We start from the raw sequence: 22,072 nt of genomic DNA, 5'->3' as shown, positions 1-22,072 counted from the left end.
GAAAGTTGGATAAGTTCATTATGAATTTAGCAGGGTACAAATTAAGGTAGTAGACCCGTCATTACAAACGGTAAATTAAGAATTTTTGTAAGTGATTTCGACATTTTCCGGGGTGTTTTACAGAGTTATTTCTTGCATGCCGGACAGGATTTTCCGTGCTTTTCCGGAGCCAGTAAAACTCATCTTACACCCAGAGGTGTAAGATGACTCATGTGCTATAATTTATGAATGAATGCGTAATTTATACGCTACTATAACAAAAAAAGCGCCTAAAAGAAAACCCTTCGTGTTTCTTTAAATCTTCTCCAAATTGAAGAATAAGGCATGCAAGAAAAAAGAATAAATGACTGGCAGCGGAAAAAGATAGGAATATCTGGCACTAGGGTAACTGTTTAGGCGTAAAGAGCCTCGTTACCGCCTAAACAGTTACCCTCGTGTCGGATATTCCCATCTTTACTCGCAACCAGTGAAAGATTCTTAAAGTGTGCGTTGAGATTCTTTATATCCAAAAATAACGCATTGCGTTACCCGAATACGTAAAAACACGGGAATTACCGACTGTCATTACAGGTCCATTACCTTAAGTTTCCAAGAGTTATACGATTATCTAGTTAACCACTATGCATTGTTTTTGATTAACAACAATTCACGAAAGGGTCTTTTTAATCACATATTCTTTTGGTATTTCTGTAAATTTTACAAAATAATAAGATAATAGAATTAGTGTGCTTAACTATATTGTTTCTAATACTGTTTAGAAACTATAATAAGTTTGGACATTACGATTAAATGGTTTAAGTATCTTAATTCAAATCACTTGCTACTCACTACTATTAATTCGAAATATTGCAATGATTGGGAATTATTTCATGTGAGGAAGTCATCCTTCTCGCTGTGGTACCCACCCGGGCCTGTAATAATGGCTAGGATAAATTGGACCTTCTTTCACTTTGGCCTAAATTGTAGGGATGTGACCGAAACCACACAAAAAGTAGAAAAGAAGAGGACGTAGCTTATGTTAGACGAACAACATGTTAAAAATGAACAGATTATCTAGTAAATGTCTCTAAAAACAAGATAAAAGCTTCTAAAGTGCTGAAAATGATGTCCGTAGATGTAGTACTTTATATGATATAAAGAATGAAGTGAAATAATATCATGCAAGCTATTAACAAAACAGCTGACAACTAATAAAACCTAGAATATTCTTTTGAAGCACTGAATACAAAATAGTAGCAGATATCGCTTAACGGATGCGTTCCTCAAAGGCAGTGGAAAGTACAACACTTCATATGCCCCTATTACATGCTAAGGCGAATTTCTAACACACAGTTATTAAAATGACACCATCATCCAAAACCCTCTTATTTCCGTAACAATAGTTGAATATCCTTTTTGATTATGGTAGTCCATTAGATACTTGGTCACTTGAGTATTTGCGTAATCAGTGGTGGATAACACCGTATATAGTAGTAAGAAGCTATATTTGTAGGATAGTAATTAGATGATCGTCGGTGCATGAAAATGTACAAAGAAAAATCTTATTCGAAAATTAAATAAAGATCATCTAAGTCTCATTTATTAGGTATAATTTAGTCTCGATTTGGGTAAATGTAAAACATCCTTCCATATTTTGTTTTGTTATGTACTGAAGTGTCAAGTTACCATCAAATATCTATACAATAAAAGCTGTCTTATGGACGGATTACACCAAACCGGAAGTGACTACTCAGTGTTACATGTGAAGTAGTCCACAATGTAGTTCCATGCTATGGATGAAATCTGGTATAATGAGTGACATGAGGAGGTGACAGTTAAATTTTTGGCTTATGTTTATTGCTTATATTATTGAGAATAGATCTAGACCATTTTCATTGTAAATTTCTTGGAATAAGTTTTATTCTTTGCGAAAAATGTCTACCTACGCGTAACTGCTAAACGGCTGTTTTCATGGGGGCATTTTTAGAGGGTGATGTTTCTCAGAACAGATTATTTTTCTTATATACAACATAACATGTCAATATTTTTCTATTTTTGATAAGAAGACATGTTATACTAAATGACCATATATTGTTTTCATATTATTGAAATGCTCTAAAGTGCTGAAAATGAGGTCTGAATGTTTTGTTATTAATATGAAATAAATAAGGAATTGAATTGGTAGAATGTAACCTATAAATGGCAGTACGTTCTACTGGTTTGCAGCTCTCTCGATTAATACTAGTTTCAATTTAGAAGCTTTAGCAAAATTTACGAAAGGTCATAATTTTACCATAGTGTTAGCATAGTTATTAAACTAAAAGCAATTTTGAAGCCTTGATGAATGGAGAAATTGAAATATTTTTGTTAAGTTGTTCCCGAGAAACTTTTACTAAATTTATAATGTAAAAGGGGCATATTTTCACGAAATAAAAGCTACTAGTATTTTTACGAAACGTGGCACTTGAAGTTATTTCTAGATGCAATTGATATGTGTGAAGCTTGAAAGCATGAGACAAAGTAGTTTTTGAGAACTGGCAAAACTTTAACTAAATTGTTTAAAGGGGCATAACTGTGAGGTCATTACATTTTGTCGAAGACATAAGAGAAGTATGAAAGCATATTGCAAACTTAATAGTTTTGACACAATCAAAGTTAGAGTCATGTTTCTTGCTATGCAAAATAAATATATATGTGATGTCTGAAATGATTTGGCTGAGGAGTTGTAAAGAAAACTGCTTTCATGCAAAACTTTTGTTAATCGATACCAACGTCGACGAAGGGGTGAAAACAAAAGCTCTACTAAATGAAAGTTTTTAAAGAGTCGATCTATAATCATATATTGTAAACGTTTTTTTTTCTCTTGACAAATTACTTCTTTATTTTGGTTTACAACGTGCCTACACTTCAGAAATGGGGAAAAAACTGATTTATCTATCGCCGCGAGGTTACGAGTATGGAAATAAGTATTTGTTCCAGATGAATTCACTTAATTAGATGTAGAAATTCCAGATTAGACAAAAGAACCAAATATATGTAGTATACATTTGTATAAAGTTTGTACACGACTTTCAAAGTCACCACTTGCTTTGTAGTATGTTTGTATTACATTATTGATTTGTATGCAATTGCCACTTTCCTGGTCAAAAGATGCAGTTGTCAATTATCAATATCCATGTACGGAAGCATTTTCGTAACTCGCACTCACATCTGAAATACAAGAAACACAAGAAGGATTATAGGTATTATAAAATGAATCAAAAATTATTAGTGGTTTCGGTGGTTCCTATCAGTAAATTGATTAAAATATAATTAGAAACCAAAACTATGTCTACAAAATAATAAAATATCACGTTATCATTTTACATGAAATTAAAATGTCTACAACCTCAGCTTTATTATACGTCCAAAGGGACGTATTATGTTATGACGTCCGTACGTCTGTCCGAGCCCACATGTGCATACTTAGGTGGCTATAGGAACAATATGTAATTGTACTTTTTCTTTGATTTCGTTTATTCAGTAAAGCTTTTATGTGGCTATTTTTCTTTTACGTGACTAATAGAACAATAGGGAGAACAAAAGATTAGCCACTGAAATACCAATATGTAGGAAAGTTAGTAATTTCGTGTTCGCTCTGAAACTCTTGAACCCCTTAAAGGATCTCAGAGAAATTTGACACAAATGTTCAACACATCAAGACGCATGTTTTGAATGTCTCGCTTTAAGGTCAAAGTCATATTTAAGGGTCAAAGTCATATGACTTTTTTTCGTGTCCGCTCTGTAACTCTTGAACTGCTTGAACGATTTCAAAGAAACGTGGCACAAATGTTTACCACATTGAGACGACGTGCAAAGTGCATGTTTCGAATGACTCGCTTCAATGTCAAGGTCACACTTATGGGTCAAAGGTCAAACCTTTGGGCGTTTATTGGTCCACATTGTGGTGCTCTTGTTTAATGTTGATTTTTCATTTTTCTTATCAAACATTTTATAGAAAACTACTTTATCAATGTGATTCATATTACCACAAAAAAAGCTTTGATTACCTGTCACCGACACAGTAAGTTCATCATAAACGTCTTCTTTCTTACTTTCTCCACGTTCTTTAAGGTCTACATATGCAGTATCAGTCGTTCTGTTTTCTTGTTGACTAACATCGCTGAAATTCATGACAGACTTTCTATTAATATTTCTAGGAATTTCAAAGTCTAATGAGGTTAAGCTGTTTATATGAAATTATCGATGTGTAATCACTGTTGACTAATGCTTATAATGATAAAATTTTAGATCTAAAATTATAGCCATAAATGATATATACATTCAAAACAAGAAAAAAGAAACTAACAAGAGCACGTTAGTTTGAATTTTTACATAAACCGAATCTGTTTTAGATAAATGATTTTGATTCATTCATGTAACCATACCATTGACTTGTGTTTTTCCCTGTGTCCTTGGTTTTCAAAGTTTCTGAAACATGGTAATTTGTAAAATGTAATTGTGTATTGTTTACATTTGAAATACAAATCGTAGAATTGCTTATGAAACTAACAGAAGTAAATTCAGTTTATAATTGATGTGGATTTTCTCTTATCTACGAGTAATAACAAGACGAAGAAGATAGAAACAGAAGTGTTTGAAAGACAAGAATAAATATTTATATATAATATACAGGAAACACATAATAAATACCCAGATATTATCTCTGAAATGATCTACCTGTACATAAACTAAATTATAAAAAGGACACGTTAACATAATGCTTCACGTTACTTTATAACAACATACCATGTTGTTTCCTCTTGTAACACAAGAATGCAAGTGTTGCAATAAGTCCTAATAAAACTACCATTCCTACAACACCACCAATTATAGCACCAGAAGTAGTTCCTTCTTGTGTTTGTTCAGGATCTGGCAATGGCAAAAACATAAGAGTTATATGTTGCTTACAAGTATGAATGAGCTCTTGCGCTGAAATGCACGGAATCGGTAGATAATAAAAATTAATATTGTCTTATTGATTGTCTTCAAATATGTCGCATTAAGCATACACGTATAATTGTATCGTTGTTCTATGTATGAACCGGAGTAAAGAAAATTTTACTTCTAATCCGTGTTCAGTTCTTTATCTACTGAAAGTGCTGTTCTGAAATATCTTAACTCCAAAGTATTTTCTTTAAAAAAATACGATTACTCAGTACATCTTACATACGCTATGTTATAACACATACTTTATAACACAGTCTGTGTAGAAAATATATATGCAGCAATAACTTACTTTCCACAACAACAGTGAGAGTGGTGTATATAGTTTTCCCGGTTGCATCGTTAGAAACAGTGCATCTGTACTCTCCCTGGACAGTAAATTCGACCTTACCCAAAGACAAAATGGAGTCATTGCTCAAAATGGTACTGTTAACATGTGACCAAGTGAAGAAGCATGGTGGATTGCATTCCGACGAGCATGTAATATCTTGAGAGATTTCTCCAAGTATTAATGTAACGTCGGATCCGCTGCTTAGTTTCACAGTATCGGGTCCATCTGAATAAGAAAATATATTAAGGTAATATATGTATTTAATAAACATCTACGTACATGTACTCAGACTGAGACAAAAGAAATCATGGAAACGGTAAATGAAGTTTGCCAAAATACTACAAATGTTCGTTGTATTGGTTTTACGGTCGTGGCTATTTATATTGTATCTCTGACCGTATTTTTATACTGCGAAAATGAGATGAAAATATAAAAATGGACAAAGTTTGCTCTTTTCTTTTAAAATACAGAATGATCATATAAATTTAATTCAGCAGGAGTAGGTCACATGAAAATTCTACAGCAAAGGTATGTTGTAACATTTTTAGAAATTAACTTGTCCCTAATATAAGTTGAGGATATTATTAAAATACATTTATTATGTATCTGGCAAATTCTTGGGGTTATGATCAATGAACGAGTTATGTTCATTTTCAAAAGTTAACTGGTCTGGAATTAAGTTTTTTGTAAAAAGAACTGTTACATTAGTTTCTCTACTACATGTAAGTGTTCTAAAATATCTAAATGTCTATATCTATGGTGGCTGATAGCGTCCATTTTAAAGCCGTGAGCAATTTTATCGTAATATAAAATGTCACGGTCAACTGTCAAATCCACGATATTTTGTGTTTAAATTATATAAAATATCCCGACCAAGAGAAACTCTCGAGTTTTCCTGTCACAAGTCGCGAATTACAGACAAAACCGCGGCAGTTTCTGTCTACATAGTAGAATAAGCCACGCAACCATATTCTTACTTTCTCATTTTAGGTTTTCGATTGCGGCCATTTTAATCCGCGATATTGTTTTTGATACGTACTTTACAAAAAGTCGAGTTGAAACATTTTAGCCTCGAGTTTTTATGCGTCTCTCATAAATCATCGCGGTTAAAAACTTTAACAAAACATCGTGTCTTAATTTTGCCTTCGACTATTTGCCGCTGATATTTTTCTGTTCTTAGGCATTTTATAGACTGACGAGGGATACAATGAATCAAACCATAGACGCTACCGGCCAAACTGCTCCATGCTGTTTCCAACAACTAATGTAAAATATCGCGGTTTATATGTTCCTCGCGACATTTTGTACGATTTCGACATCTCAGTGTTGTTATATTTTTTGGTCCTTCGGGATCATTGATTTTAACTCATTTAGATTTGAAGATTGAATACTGCTTGGGTGCGTGGGAAGTGTTGCTTTTTCCACTATTGCTCATGAACAGACTCAATCAAACCGAGTCTGCAATTTTTACAGTTTGCCTTGCTCTCGGTGCTTTCGAGATTTCTACTTCCTAGTATGTAAGTTGTCCGCGACATTTTATACACAGACGATAAAATTCTCGCGGGTTTAAAATGGTCGCAACCGGCCACCATATTTATCAGCGAAGTAATTTTATATATATATATATATGACAAAAAAGTTCTGCAACAAAACATGTTTTATGCTGTAACTTATTTATTACTTAAATCAAATAAAAGTACAAGTCAGTCTTAACAAAATACTGAAAACAGAATGAAAATTGATTTACCGGTTTCGGCAAATTTCATGTTCAAAGTCACATAGGGTACCGGATCAAATGTTGCAAAATTGCTGAGTGAATTTCAATAGTGCGTGTATCCACCATTTTGTGTAAAACGGTAAATCGTGTTTGCACTGAAATTGTAGTGGGCGGTAGTTGTTTACATTGTTTGACATTTATCGTTTGAAGAAGACAATAAACTAATCCGTCAATCTTATTTGAGGAAACAAGCTAAGTCGTTGTTATTTTCTTCATAAGTCTACCCTTTCCTAGCGCTTTAATGAAACATTATGCGAGATAAACGGTATTGGTCAAAGCAATGCTGTAAATAAAAGAATTACAAGATAGACAAGACTTGCCGACCTACCCAACATTCTGCAATAGGAGTTGGCTCTCATTCCACAACGGAAAATCCGCCGGCTTGTGTTGTCGTCTGCTTGAATGCAATGCGCAAAATGGCGGATACACGCACTACTGAAATTCACGCAGCAATTTTGCAACTTTTGATCAGGTACCCTATGTGATTTTGAACATGAAATATGCCGAAACCGGTAATTCAATTTTCATTCTGTTTTCAGTATTTTGTTAAGATTGACTTGTACTTTTATTTGATATATGAATTATACTTGTACGTTAAGTAATACATAAGTTACAGCATAAAACATGTTTTGTTGCAGAACTTGTTTTGCCGAGTATATCTCTATATATTTAAATTTCAACTGTTTGTCACACTGGTGAAATTTTCCAATCGGAACGAATAATTTTAAAAGTCTTTTGAACGTTTTGAAGACAAAATTAAAAATATTATGTATGAGGCATTAACACATCAAAGAAACTATATACCACCGTATAAACAAGCTATTTACGTATTGACGCTGAAACAGAATTGAAGTATAGATTTTAGATAGGTAATTGCGCTTTAATGATACGACCAGGATAAGTGAGAAAGAAACCAGTTAAACGTGCATAACAACAGAGTTGTTCATTTAAATGGTCAAAATGTAGTGAGAAGATAATAAGGATGATGTTTAGGGATTTTTGTCAGGAATCAAATTTGAAGAAAAATTGTATAAGTAGACGCCCAGAAAGCACTGCTTAAATTTCACATCATAATCTCGCATAAGTTGACCTGAAAATGGTATGGTAAAACTATAGTAAAAATCTTACATCTGACTTCTAATTCCAGGGATTTTTGAATGGAAGGATCTCCTTGAATGTCGGTATTCGTTGCAACACATTTGTACACTCCAGCATCTTGTCTTTTTACGCTCCCAAATCCCAAATAGCCACTGTTGCTTACAACAGTTTCTTCGATTCTTTCAGCTTGAAACCATTCTACTGTACAATTTGGATTACATACTACAGAACATTGAATGTTTTCAATCATTTCACCCTCATTTTTGACGTACGTTGTACTACTTGGAGTAAACACGATGGACTCCGGGCCATCTGTAAAATATTTTAGACTGATTTTAAATGAAGTAATTTTACTGATGTTCACACTTTCTGATTATGAAAAAAAAACACTTTAATACAAATAAATTTATCAAAGATGACACATACTGATATATAAAAGCTTATATGGATGTATTTATATCTCTTTGAACTTTTCCATAACTTTGTACGTGTATGTTAAGTAGTTAAGACTTACACAGAACTGTCACAAATACTGTGTCGTTGACTTTTCCAAACCAGTTCCATGCATTGCATACGTACTCTCCTTGTAATGATCTGTCAACCTTTCCCAAAGCGAGCACACTGGAAGTACTTATGTTGTTGCCATGACCATCTCTCCAAACATACTGACACTCAGGATTACAATATACTGTACATGTTACATTATTAATCTCGCTATACTCTTCTACGTGGTATGATTCTGTACTTGGGTCTAATCTAATTGTGTTTGGAATACCTAGGTATTAAATTGAATTGTTACACATTTTGTTAATTTCGTACATTCTTAAGGAGATGTAATTACCAAACTAATAACTTATTACATGGTAATAACATAATTGTCTCCTGAAGGGAAGCTTAATTCTTAATTCTTAAAAGTATCTTTAAAATTGTTGTCATTACTTCTGTTGATGGCACAGTTACCAATGAGGTCAATGTACTAATCCGCCATCTAATGTAAAATATATATCTTTTAAATTATCATGGTTCACAGTTCAGGTGTGCAGGAATTGAACCATTCAGGTTCTAACCAAGAACGCCTTATTTTTAGCATGCTTATTTGTTCATTGTAATAGCGTGACAAGAATTAAAATTACTCTAAAATTATTTGATTTTTTATGCTCCAAAGCGCTGGTTATTCAAGAAAATGCACAGAGAAAGTCAGATACAAAATGTAATTTTAAGTCCATTACTTATTTTGAAATATCCATTGTATATTGACGTTGTTACAGTTGTCACGGTAGCACTGTAGCTATAGTTTCCATCTTGCACTGCATTACTGGACGTCCACTCGCAAGTCAATAGCCAGTCTTGTAAAGAGGAACATTGCTTTCTAAATGATCCCTTTAACACTGTTTTTGTACCATCCTTAAAATATGAAAACGTTATTTTATTTTTTCTGCTGCTGAGGATTGTAATGCTGATTTTTTTGTTTAAAACACGGCAATATTAATATCACGTCGACATAATAGTTTGCGTTATGCAGGCATCGAGAATGAATGCTAACATATTTGATCCACTACTTTATGTAATCAAAGCGCTGAAAGCACTAAAGGACGGTTGTCCTGGAAAGTGGCAAACCAAACCGAGCAAAAATGAACATTTGCGTTATACATGTAAATGCTCAAAAATCACACTAGAACTCACTTTAACAATTAGATAAATAACAGTAGGTGGCCTAGGTTTCTGTTGTTCCTAGTGGAGCAAAAGTGACAGATACAGACTTCATCACTATATACAGACACCATTGCCACAAAGAAGGTTAAGGGAAAGACTGTAAAGTTGTTCTCTGTAATAAAGCTTTCACTAGGAGGCTTGTATAGTTATTCTTTATATAGGCTAAATTAACCACTTCTATAGCAAACTCGTTTCAAACGTGGTTATAAGAGAAAAGAAAGGACATTGTACATTCTATAAACTTTAATTTAGTAATAAAACAATGTTAGACTAGTTTAAAGTGTTCTAAAATAAAATAGGATTTTCAGTATAAAATCATTTACAAAAAATAGTTTTATGCACTACATATCTGGGCTAACATTCTTAAAGCATCTTTGTTTTTTAATTAATTGTTTTCCTAACTTTGTTTCCTTTCAATTGAGAGAAACTTTAATCACTTGACACCTGTTTAGTAGAGTAATATACATGTTTTACATGCAATTCAATTTTTAGTTGAAACAACTCTTTCTTTTTATGATTTTTTTGGTGTTGTTTGATTTTTTTTCTCTCAAAACGGAAAGCTAATACATTTAATTGTATATCCTTAGGACACCGAGCAGATTTTTATGCAATCTCGCAAGGCTAAGCCTCATTACCGCCCAATGCGCAGGTGCCCTCGGGACGGATATTTCTATCCAATTCGTAAACACATGACTGATTATTTTTTCTTCTACATGTTAGCATTTTATTCTGGCAGATTATTTTTCTTGCATACCGTATTTTACAAAAAACAGGTAGAAATATTTTCTTTGTAGCAGTCTTTCTTATAGTAGAGCGCGGGAAATTAACGTCCGTAAGCAGAAGTGACGTCATGATGTTTTGCGTTACGCACAATAACAAAGTTTCACTTAAGTTTTATCGTTTGTAGCGTAACGTTATGTTCTTATGGTAAACTAACGTATTTTGAATCGGGAAATATACTATAAGGAACGGAGAGAACAGAACAGAACAGAAGTTTATTTTTGCTCTAAGGCAACCGGCCCATGCAAAAACTATTAAGGTACCTACCTGCTTTTTTCGTATTTTTACATAAACAATATCGTTGGAAGCCCTTGAGCCGTCCCTTTCCTTGACCCGTTACCATGTTTAGTTTTGACTTATATCTCGCGAAATCTATCACCGCACTTGTGCAAACTGTGGAAAAACTTTTTACTTCCATTTTAATGTTTTTTCTTGGAAGAAGATGATGAATTATGCAGAGAAAACATGAATTATGAGCATAATTTCATTTTGAATCAACTAAAACTTACTTTTTACTCCCATCCTCCAAAGATTCATCGAAGATTCTTTGTAATAAAAGCTTATTTTTCAGGATAAAATTTACGTCTGCTTTGTTTACATTTCCTCAATGAAAGTCACGTGATGTGACAAATAACTTGGTGTGACGGCACAAGGGCATTCCAAAATGGCCGATATCTAACTGACATGTGCTGTTTTTCTGTTAGTTTCTTTTTATAACTTGGAAAACTATTCTGAAAATATTGCATGGATTGAAAGGAATAGGAACATTTATTAAGGTAAGAGTAAAATTTTCCTAAAGCGTTATAGATTTTAAATGCATTTTTGCTGGAAATCATTAAAGGGACGGCTCATGGGCTCCCGGGGATATATTATCAGTGCATGAACCACTAGTTGTCATTAACAGCACAAGAGTCATCTGGCATGGGGGTACCAGATGGGTTTTGCCAGCATGGGTAAAATCACCGAAACGCCAGTGAGAAATACGTACATGACACGCCAATTGTCCAATAATAAGGTGAACCAGGTTCACGGTCGAAAAACTAGGATTAACAATCGGTTAACTAGGTTTTTCGAACATAAAACCTGGTTTTCCGATTACTAACGTATATTTTCGAACGAAAACATAAGATAAAGGGCGTAAAGCATAGTTTATGCCCGTGAACCCAGGTTAACTTCGATGAACTTAATTCGATTGACATATGAAATTAGGTCATTATTCTAAGTTCACTATAGCTGTAACGACAGATACGTATTAGACCTTCCTGCTCATAATAAGGGGGGGCAGTAGGACCCCTCTGACAAAATAGACTGGATCCGCGCATATCTACAGCGTAACATATATTTTTCATAAAAGGGCCGGACAACGAGTAAAACCTACATTTTGCATTTTTAAGGCCACTGATTTTAAACTATACATTAACATCTCTGATAGACGGAGGATTGGAGATTAGCACTGGTCTTTCCCATGTATGATGTTTCAGTAAACCGCCTTTCTGTGAAAATAGCCGAAATATTGTTGAAATCTAAAAGTAATCCAAAAGAACATAATAAAACTAGAAAATATGTTGCAGGCTATCGTTGATTAATCTGGTGAACATGATAGATCCATCATCGATCTTTTTTAGAAATACAGTGCAAGAACAATACGATTTCAGCTTTAGAGAGTTTATGTACGGATACGGATCTCGCTAAAGTTATCAGATGCGACCACCAAACAGTAGAAATAACGCCTGACCAATTTTGCTAACTAGAGCTAGATACTCCTGTGAAGAAAATAAAATTCTGTCTGAAAAGAAATTCAAAATAAGACCTTTTTAAAAAGATATTAATCAGAGATTTACACAGAGACAAACACTGAACATAGAAATTCTCGAAACCCTATGTTTAATTTTCCAAACTGCTAACAGTCTAGGTCTAGGGCTTTTTAAAGGTTTATACTTCTCTTTAGAGCAGGGGTGGAATATAAGTTCTCGTTTGTACAGCAACATTTTTTCCCTAAATGTAGATCTAAAACACTGGTCAGTGATTTCTAATAAGTTGTGGATGCAGTATATGTGAATGGACAGCGTAGCAACAAGTGTTTTTCAAACATTTCACGCCTTATAATTTGGAACCCCTATTTTTATAGTTTGATGAAGATTCTATTCAGACTACTGTATGTATGAAGTTGATCCACATTGAAATCGGACTCCGACAACCGTCCAAAAAATCGAAATGATATAAAACGGTTGTTACACTTAATTCCCATACTCTGAATCGATTATTATGAACGCAATCAAAAGATGTCAATACACTCTTTTAACTATTCCGCTTTCAAGGTGTTTAATATTATTAAAACACGGTCACCTAGACCAACTATATTTAGAGCATATATATGGCAGGAAATAATGCTTCCATATCTAATCCATCTTTGAACATAAAATACTTATTAGAATCGGAATAATATATAGCAGAACAATGTTTAGATATATCTAAACACTCCGAATCGGAACTATAATTCACTCGGACTACGCCCTTATAAAAGTTATTCCGCAGTCGTATAATCTCTTCGTCGTATATGAACATATCTAAACATAGTTCTGCTTTATGTCATTTAGATTATTATTGTTAAAGTCAAATTTAAGATCGTAGGCGTGGCTCAAGTAAGAGGCACAAAAATTAGCTGCATGGTCTATCTATTCAAGGAGTTAACCAAATAACTGTGCAATGATTCATCACTCAATCACTTAAAACGTCTCTTCTCTACGTTGTCTATAAAGTTTATCTTGTCCCGATAAATATCATAACTGTTTCTTAAAAGTTTGTCAATTACTTACTTCTTCGAAAATGTTTAACTTTATTTGTGGTCTGGGATATACACTTTTCAAGATCACGATAAGGTGTCTGTCCCTGGTCAGTATGAGATTCACGTATTTAGCTTTACCTGAATTTTAAAGGAAACAATGCTAAATTCAGTGATGAAATAGGGAAATGTAATTTCGCAAAGCGGATGTTTACCATATTTCCTTATTCGTCCCTGCTACCATGTTGAACTTCTGATGGATGAGCATGCAAAATCGGTGCGTTAACAATTCCATTCGTAGACACTACATTACATATGATGCTATACAGATCATATCAGCGAAGGCACACAAAACGACCAGACATATTTTTCTATTAACAAAGAAAACTAAAATAATAGTGTGTTATTATGCAACAAATCATTGCTGTACGTCACAATTATGATGTCACGATGGCTTACGTTATAGCGGCGGACTGGAAAAATACAAAAAAACACATGGCTTGTGTTTTTCCTTGTCTCTTTGTTTAATATATATATATATATATATGTTTCAAAAGTGTTTTTATTTTGCATAGTATTTACATGTTTTACAAATTGCTATTTCACATCCATTTAGGAACACAAATTATAATTCCCATATTTAACGAAATATGCATAAAATGCTTTGATAAAAGGATAACATGATAACGTGATGAGTGGTGTGGTTTAAGGAATGTTATAAATTTCGAATAACGAAATAAAATGAAATATATTAAAAACTGTTGTAAACTGTTCAAACGAATTAACTTACATTCTATAATTAACATTTTAAGTTGACTCTCTGAAAATCCAACTCTGCATTTGTATTTTCCCTGGTCATGTATGTCAGTATCTTTTATGATCAAAGAAAAGGATGATCCATTAACTGCTTGAGTATATTTTTTAGAATCCTCCGGATGGACTGCTGCCCCATTGTTCATTAAATCTCTCCCTAGACCAAACCATCCCGTAAACTTGCTCGATGCATCTTCGACGACACATGTAAGAACAGTATCATCACCACAGTTTCCAGCAGGAGGTACGACAATTTCTACTGACGCAAATCCTGTACAAAAACTTTCAGGTAGAGTATAATGCTTTATGAAAGTTTGCTTGCTAAAATTTTCAATTTATGTACAGTATAATCAACTTAAAGAAACCGTGCCGCCACAGAATTTATATATCTTCAAACTAATTTTAAAATGAAATACAATGTATACGTTTTTTTACTTTTTGGCATAATTCCCTAAAGCAGAATTCTTACTAAAATGAAGTAAACCTTCTGAGTAAAGTGGGTTACAGTAGCTTTACAAATTGGGATATTTATTGCAATATTCAAGGAAAATGTCCTATTACTTGTTTAATTACTTCCTTGGTTTTGCATGCGTTAATATAAACGGTTGACACTGATAATGCTGTGAATAGCAATTTAAACACTTACCTAAATGAAAATATTCATTCCAAGACAGAAAAATCAAAATCCAATTTGTGTGACACATTCTGAAGGTAAATCTTTAAATACACGGATATTTATATATTCTTCCGGGTTTATACTTTAAAACAGGTTGTAAATATCTGTGCAAATATATCTTTACTATATATGTCAACATCATACATTTTTCGTAAAAAAGGCATGGGTAAAACTTTAAAACGTATTAAACCTACTTAACCTGTCGGCTAGATTTTAAGATGTTTAACAAGATTTCGTTTTTACATTTACATGCAAATATGACTGTAAGTGTAATTTCTTCTTTTCAGTGTCCTTGAAGATAGATCGCAATTAAGTAGGCCCATTGGTGAACAGTTGTTTGAAAATCTGACTCATTTATCACGGGTTGCTGGTTCAAATTCCATTTAAAAGCGTCATATAGCTGAATGCTCTGCGGCAGAGTTCGACTCTGTCACTCTGATATAGAGTGATCTCCCGTAAACGATTTACAGTCAACTCATCCCCTAGTCAACTCGTCCCCCAGTCAACTCGTCTCTGTTTTGGTCATTTCGTATAAAGGCCAATTCTTTTTAGTCTAAATTTTGTTAAAGTTTCCTGGATTATGATTAATATAATTTTGATGTTAAACATATGTTCTGTAAAATTTGTTCCGCATAAAAACATGAAAATTTTACTTTGAAAACTACATTTTGTTTTGCTTTATAAATATCCGATCAAATGTAAAAGTGCAGAGTACATGCACGTTTCTTAGCCTAGAGTGTGCATTGACAATAGCGGTCGTGTATCTTTTTCCGGTTTCAGACCGGTATTGATTTCACCTTTACTTCCTGTAAATATCTGGGATGAAGGTCATTTAACAGTTGGTTAAAACTGTACATTTTGCTTGGTGGATGGACAATTTTACAGGTTTTCGAATGCAATAGATAATATTTTCTTAAGGGGTGTACATGTGCATGGAGCTGTATTGTTAGACAGTATACTCCGGAGTGATCTCATGTAAACGAGTCTTCTAGTCAAAAATCTCCCGGTCAAGTCGTGCCCATTTTGGTCATTTCTTACCCCTTAACGATTTAAGAAATTAAAAACTACATTTTGTTTTGCTTTATAAATACTCGATCGTATTTAAAAATGCAGAGCGCATGCACGTTTCGTAGCTCAAAGGGTGCATCGACTAATGCCGCCGAGTATCTTTTTATAGGTTTGATAGTGCGGGTATAAAAAAATAAAAAGATTACTATCAAAAAGAGGTTAACGTAATATCTCAGATTTCATAGAACAAAGACAACGAAAAACCACTGATACGCAAAACTTAGCACCGTAAACCTTACAACAACCTGCATTAAATTTGCACTTTTCTTATAGAAATAATTTTTAAATATGACACAAGAAAATGAAAACACATTGATGTACGGTATGCATGCAAATTGAATGTTATGGATAAACACAGTATAAATGTAGAAAGTTGGCTTGGATGTATGTAGCGAAATTTTCTGTTATAGCTTATTTATGTACTTTTAAGGGTACGAGATTTAGTATTTGTATATCCTTTGGACTATGGGCATTTTATACAATCTTGCCAAGAATACAAGTGTTTTTACAACACAGAAAGTGACGTCAGACGACTTTCAGTTTTCTTCCGGAAGTTAAGAAAATGAAGTTGAAAATAAACACGCTAAACTTAAATTATTATTTTCTAATGATTTGAAAATACATGGGATTTAGCAAAACATGTCAACTTTTCATCTACGAAAAGATATTTGAACTCGGAATAAACACAAATCCCACAGGAGTCCGTAAAGGAGCAAGGGTATATGGAGATTTTTGGAACTGCGTCAAATCGTTCAAAGGGTATTTTTTGATGTTGTCTAAAAGTGTCAGTGTCAGTTTATGCCTTGATTCTTGAATGTAAGTTTATTTCCGTATTTGTGAGCTGCAGACCTAGACATTTCAGAAATAATTTCAAAATAAATTTCGTGTAATAAATGTTGATTCTACGAGGCATGAAACGGCAGACGCTAATACGTTTTATTACGTTACATGCGCGGAAAAGATATCTATAAAGTACAGTGTTTCGTTATATTTGTGAGATATTAACATACAAATATAACCTTATTTGCGGTAATACTCACCGAAGATTCCTGAAAGTACATAAATAGATAAATAGACCTAGTATGCCTTGATTAATGAAATGCTAGTCTAATTGTTTTGATGTTGCTTAAGTCGTGAACACGATCCAGGTAATGCCAAATTGGGGAATCATACCTGGTAATTGCTACCTCTTTTATTATTTTTACCAACCACTGACAAAGTAGCATTATTATATTTGAAGCCATGGTTATTAATAGAATTGATTTTATCTTCAAAATTATCACACACATTGTATTATATAAGATATTAAAAATATGTATGTATTTTTTTCACAACTAAACTTATTTTGACGGTGTGTATTTAATGGGAACTCTTGCCAGAAACTGTTGGTCAGATTCTGATTTTTTCTCACAAGAAATGTTCCGTGAGTGACCCTTTAGAAATCACTATATGTCAAATATATACATTGCCGGGCGTGGTCACTTATCCCAATATGTATACTTAAAAGTGAAAACGTTCAAAATCTCTTGTAAGACACTGTCTTCTCGATATTAAGATAACGATTCGCAAAGGTTTCTTGGTTGACTGTTTACAGAGATTGTTCATTTTTTCTGATTCGTCAGAAACATTGCCACCAAAAATAAAGAATTCCAAATAATAATTCGTTCTAAATCGTTGGTTTGATTTTATAATAGTTTCACGGAAATATTCCTCAAACCACCATCTATCAATATTGTTCCTGACACCCTAATTTGTATAAAAGAAAATATACATAGTGCTAAAAATAGCAAATATTCAAACGACATCTAAAGATCTGTTCAGATTTTACAAATGATTTCAAAGAAATGTTTTTTGGTGACCCTCTATTAAAATTGTTAAAGCCAGAAATAATGATGCTGTCAGGTGGGTCTAGTTTTTCCTAAAGTCTGTAGTCCAACATTCAAAGTAATTTGATAGGAATGTTTTACCAAAGTGTTTCTTATTTGTGAAACCCTGGTCAACAACAAAGGGCCGTCATGGTCTTCTTGTTTTAAATTGTTACCTAATTGCTAATGTACATGTTTGTGTAGTTCAATTGTATTACATAATATTATAATATAGCGTGAATGTTAAGATCTATCAAACACTTTGTGATAAAATATTGAGATTTATTGTATTTATTTTCCACTGCAGTAAAAGTGTTTGTTTTAGTGTAAGATTAAAAAGTCTTTCACGAGTGAACACCAAATGCTATATTTTCATAAGTGTCATAGTTACGAGTGAAAAAGTAAGATATGATGACCATGAGTGAATAATATTTGGATCTTAAATTTCATGTTTACACTAAAATTTCCCATTTTATAGTTTCTAACCAATGAAAAGTATATTTGATATTTTCTTCCAGTGGAAATTCCAGATATATTTCACTTTAATATTTCAGTAATTCACAGAAAAGCAAGTAATAAATGGTCAGTAGTTTCATTTCAGTAAAACGTATTGCCTGTGTTTTCAAGACAATAGAAATTATCAGAATTATTGTAAATGAAAATACCACAGTGAATCCTACTATTTTTTTCAGATCTGCATGAATAAAGGTACTTTCTTTCTAAACCGGAAGGTTATTGTTAACTCGAAACACTTCCACGTTTAAACGTTAAAAAAACAGACTTTGTATTACTATTTCTTATGATATATTTGCCATAAAGATTAAGCATTACAGTGAAAAGCGAAAAAGTAATCCGAGAATCTCCACAACTTGATATAGGTTCTGCTTCCGCATTAACAGATGCTTTATAAAATATTGTGTATCTAGATCCAATAATTCTAAGAAGTAAATAACTGATAAAACCGGTTTACAATTAAATTGACTTCTTAAAAATAATTAAGAACTTTACATTATATTTTTTTTCAAATTACAGAACAAAACGAGTGCCAGTATATTTCAGAATTCAAACTGATACAAGAAAGTCTCCAATTAGGACCCGTAACACGCAATAATTATAATGAAAGAAAATAAACAAGCACAAAAGATCCAGAACCTAGACACGTTCCAAGTTCATGTCCGCTTTAAAGCAAATCCTACCACAATGTATGTATGTAGGTAGCTAAGTAGATAGGTAGGAAGGTGCAAATAACAAAAGTTTCCGAAGTTTTGCTCAAAATCATACAAAGAAAAACAATAGACAATAAATGCAAAACAAATAAACGAAGCAAAGGAATAGCAACGTTCCAAGGAAGCAGTCTCCTAATGTGTTCCATCATGTTAAACAATTCATTTTGTAGACCAGTACTCTATTATAGAGTGTTCAATTTTTCTCTCTTCGATTTCTCTCAGTAGTATAGTAATTGTTTGTGCGGAAACAATCTGACCTCACTTAACCTTTTGACCACTTCTAAAAAAACCCAAAGTCAAGCAATTAAAAACCAAAAAATAAACAAGTTTTCATAGTACTATATGAAAACCTGTAGTAAAATATGATTAAACACTTCCACCAAATATTTGTCAAAATCCTACCACGAAAACATGGTCAGTTTAACCTCACTTAACCTTTTGGTTCTATTTTATAAGTGCACAAAGTTTAAAACCCGGAAGAAAAATTTACATGTCCTTATTGGTTAAAATAATTTATAACAGTTTGTTCATTTTGTTTTACATTATTAATTTTTAGTATTTTATACAATAAATCATACAACGGTACTTTATCTTGTAACATTTTAATGAAAAATAAACAATAATATCCACAGAGTGTACTTGTTTTGTCTTGATATTGAACATTGTTGTATTTTACATTTGGTATATACTTAATTACTTCTTTTGGTGGAGGAAGTCCAAATGGGTCAAAATACATATTATTAAAGTAACAAACCCAATGTGTTCCAGGACCAACAGAGTCGTCTAAATTTATAATTCCACATTCAACCTTTTCTTTCGTTTTTGGTAAATGATTTCTACTAAACACACCCCTAATGTTTTTAATTTTTAATTGTTTTACCCATTGTTCAATTTCAAAGTTAGATATTGGTTTGTTTATAAATTTTATTTTTTTTTACTATAGGAATTCGTCTGTAAGGTCTCCGTTGTGAATCAATCTGTATACCCTGACCATGTCCCTTACCACTTAACAAAGATGTAATTAAAGGTATTCCTAGACTAGCAGCCAACATACCTAAAAAGCCGCCATTTTGTTTCTGTTTTTGTGGTAATTTAATCACTCCAGATCCTACTAGTTGCTTTCTTTGATTAGGTGTAAGATATGGTGATATCATATTTCTCTTATCATTAGCTACCGAAATCATACCATTTCCAAGTATTTTACTAACCCCAGTACTGGCCAGCCCAGACAAAGCGCCGATGCCTAGAGGGGCTAATATTTTTGGAGCTATTTTTGCTGCCATTGGAAGAATTGTTTTTCCTAACAAACCAGCCAAAGCTCCTAAAAATCCACCATTTTGACCTTGACTGGACATTTGTTTTTTTGAAATTGTAATTTCTAATCCCTTATTATTTGCAACAGCTTTTTTAATTTGATTAATTTGTGTTTTTGTTAAAAGTAAAGGAAAGTTTCCACGTAATTGTTCATGTTTTAATCTAAAAGTATGTGGAATTTTATTATTATAAGCTTGTGCTAAATTTTTCTTTTGTCCATCTGTAAGGTTAACTTTATATTCAATATAATTTGATGACATTATATATTTAAAATTTATTTTATTTAAACAATAACAAGTTCATTTCCAATAGTATTTATTTCAACTGTTTCCTCATACAATACAATTGCGTAAACACGAATATTAGCTGCTGGTGGAATATTTAATTTAGCTGTTAATGTAATGTGTTTAGGATCTTCTGTAGTTACTTCCTTTTTATATTCCAAGTTAAAATGAATAAATCCAAACAAACTTTGAAAATTAAATCTATTTAAGAGACTTCCAGTAGTCTTATTATTTTGTTTATAATAATAATTAATTACATCGTCATATATTCTTGATATACTTGTGTATTCTGTTTCTGGATAAAAAACACCATTACCAACTTCAAGACGACAAGATTCCAATGTACAATTATAATTTGCTGCATTAATTTTAAATGTATCTAATAAATGTGGATTATGTTCTTGTGAATTACTTTTATCAGGTCGTTGTAAATAAACAAATACATGTTGTGGTTTTGTTACACCAGCCGTTATTCTAAAAGTTATATTATTTTGTTGTGTATCAGTTGATTGTGTTATCATTTCCCGAAGGTATGACCATCTTGCTTTTTTAAATCTTTCAGTAGTAATTAGATCAAACCCAAATTCATTGAAAATTAAACGTGGAACCCATAGAATTAATTTTGTTACAATTACTCTACCAGCATCAGAAGCATTAGCTCTAAAAATTAATTCATCATCATCTGTCAGCTGCAGTGTTATTTGAATTTGACTTGGAGGTAAAATATTAGTTTCTAAACCCTGAAAAAATGAATAATTATTAACGGAATCTTAGTATTTACCTCTTTACCACCTTGGATTAATACCTTTCTAAGACCAAAACCTTTATTATATTTATCTTGATCTTTCCTACTTTCAGCAACATTAGTTTCATCTAAATAAATAAATTCATTTGTTCCAGTTGATTCTGCATAATCTTCAGACAATTCAACCAGATTCTTTACATTTATTACCTTATATAAATTGTTACAATCATAAACAATTTTTCCATTTTGTTTAACCACTAACTGATCAATTAATAAAGCTGCATTATTAATTAGAGCAATTTGGTCTCCATCAGCATAATTATTACCATTAGCAAGCTTATTTACTTTAAAACTTACTTCAAAATAACCATTAAACCAATCAAAATATGAGCTTCTATCATTAATTGTAAAGTGATATCCGTTTTTTTGTTGCTTAACATTATTTCCCAAGACAGATATTAAAGCTGTATCTAATGGAATAGGAGTTAGTTCGTATCTTTCGCAATATTGTTTTGTTCTAAACATGTATATATTATATATTATTTTATTTTTTATAAATTAATCTGTTAATACGTTTTTGTCGAGCTAAAGTCCCAGATCCTGACAATAATCTATTTAATCTTATATTAATATCC

The 22,072-nt window shown here is 32.5% G+C and overlaps 1 protein-coding gene across 1 annotated transcript; it reads right to left on the bottom strand.

Annotated features, from left to right (window-relative positions):
• Nucleotides 1-1,540: 1,540 nt before the first annotated feature.
• LOC123548834 (carcinoembryonic antigen-related cell adhesion molecule 20-like) lies at nucleotides 1,541-15,081 on the bottom strand. The gene is made up of 11 exons (XM_053546826.1): nucleotides 15,060-15,081; nucleotides 14,237-14,530; nucleotides 13,481-13,587; nucleotides 9,401-9,575; nucleotides 8,686-8,946; nucleotides 8,202-8,483; nucleotides 5,258-5,521; nucleotides 4,768-4,890; nucleotides 4,407-4,449; nucleotides 4,029-4,141; nucleotides 1,541-3,189 (listed from the first exon to the last, which is right to left on the bottom strand). The coding sequence occupies exons 1-11, from the start codon at nucleotides 15,079-15,081 to the stop codon at nucleotides 3,146-3,148; spliced, it is 1,728 nt and encodes a 575-aa protein (XP_053402801.1). The 3' UTR covers nucleotides 1,541-3,145.
• Between the last annotated feature and the right edge of the window lie 6,991 nt (nucleotides 15,082-22,072).

This window comes from Mercenaria mercenaria, chromosome 6, assembly GCF_021730395.1.
Source record: "Mercenaria mercenaria strain notata chromosome 6, MADL_Memer_1, whole genome shotgun sequence".
NCBI lineage: Eukaryota > Metazoa > Mollusca > Bivalvia > Venerida > Veneridae > Mercenaria > Mercenaria mercenaria.
Note: the sequence above shows the minus strand (reverse complement) of the source record. Positions and strands in the feature narration are given on the sequence as shown.

Bases quoted from the DNA above. Each gene is read 5' to 3' on its own strand.
- LOC123548834 (XM_053546826.1), bottom strand. From the start codon at position 15,081: ATGTATGATGTTGACATATATA. The intron at 14,531-15,059 runs GTAAAGATATAT...GTTTTTGTACAG, and splicing joins GTATGATGTTGACATATATA to GATTTGCGTCAGTAGAAATT. The intron at 4,142-4,406 runs GTATGGTTACAT...CATGAATTTCAG, and splicing joins GGGAAAAACACAAGTCAATG to CGATGTTAGTCAACAAGAAA.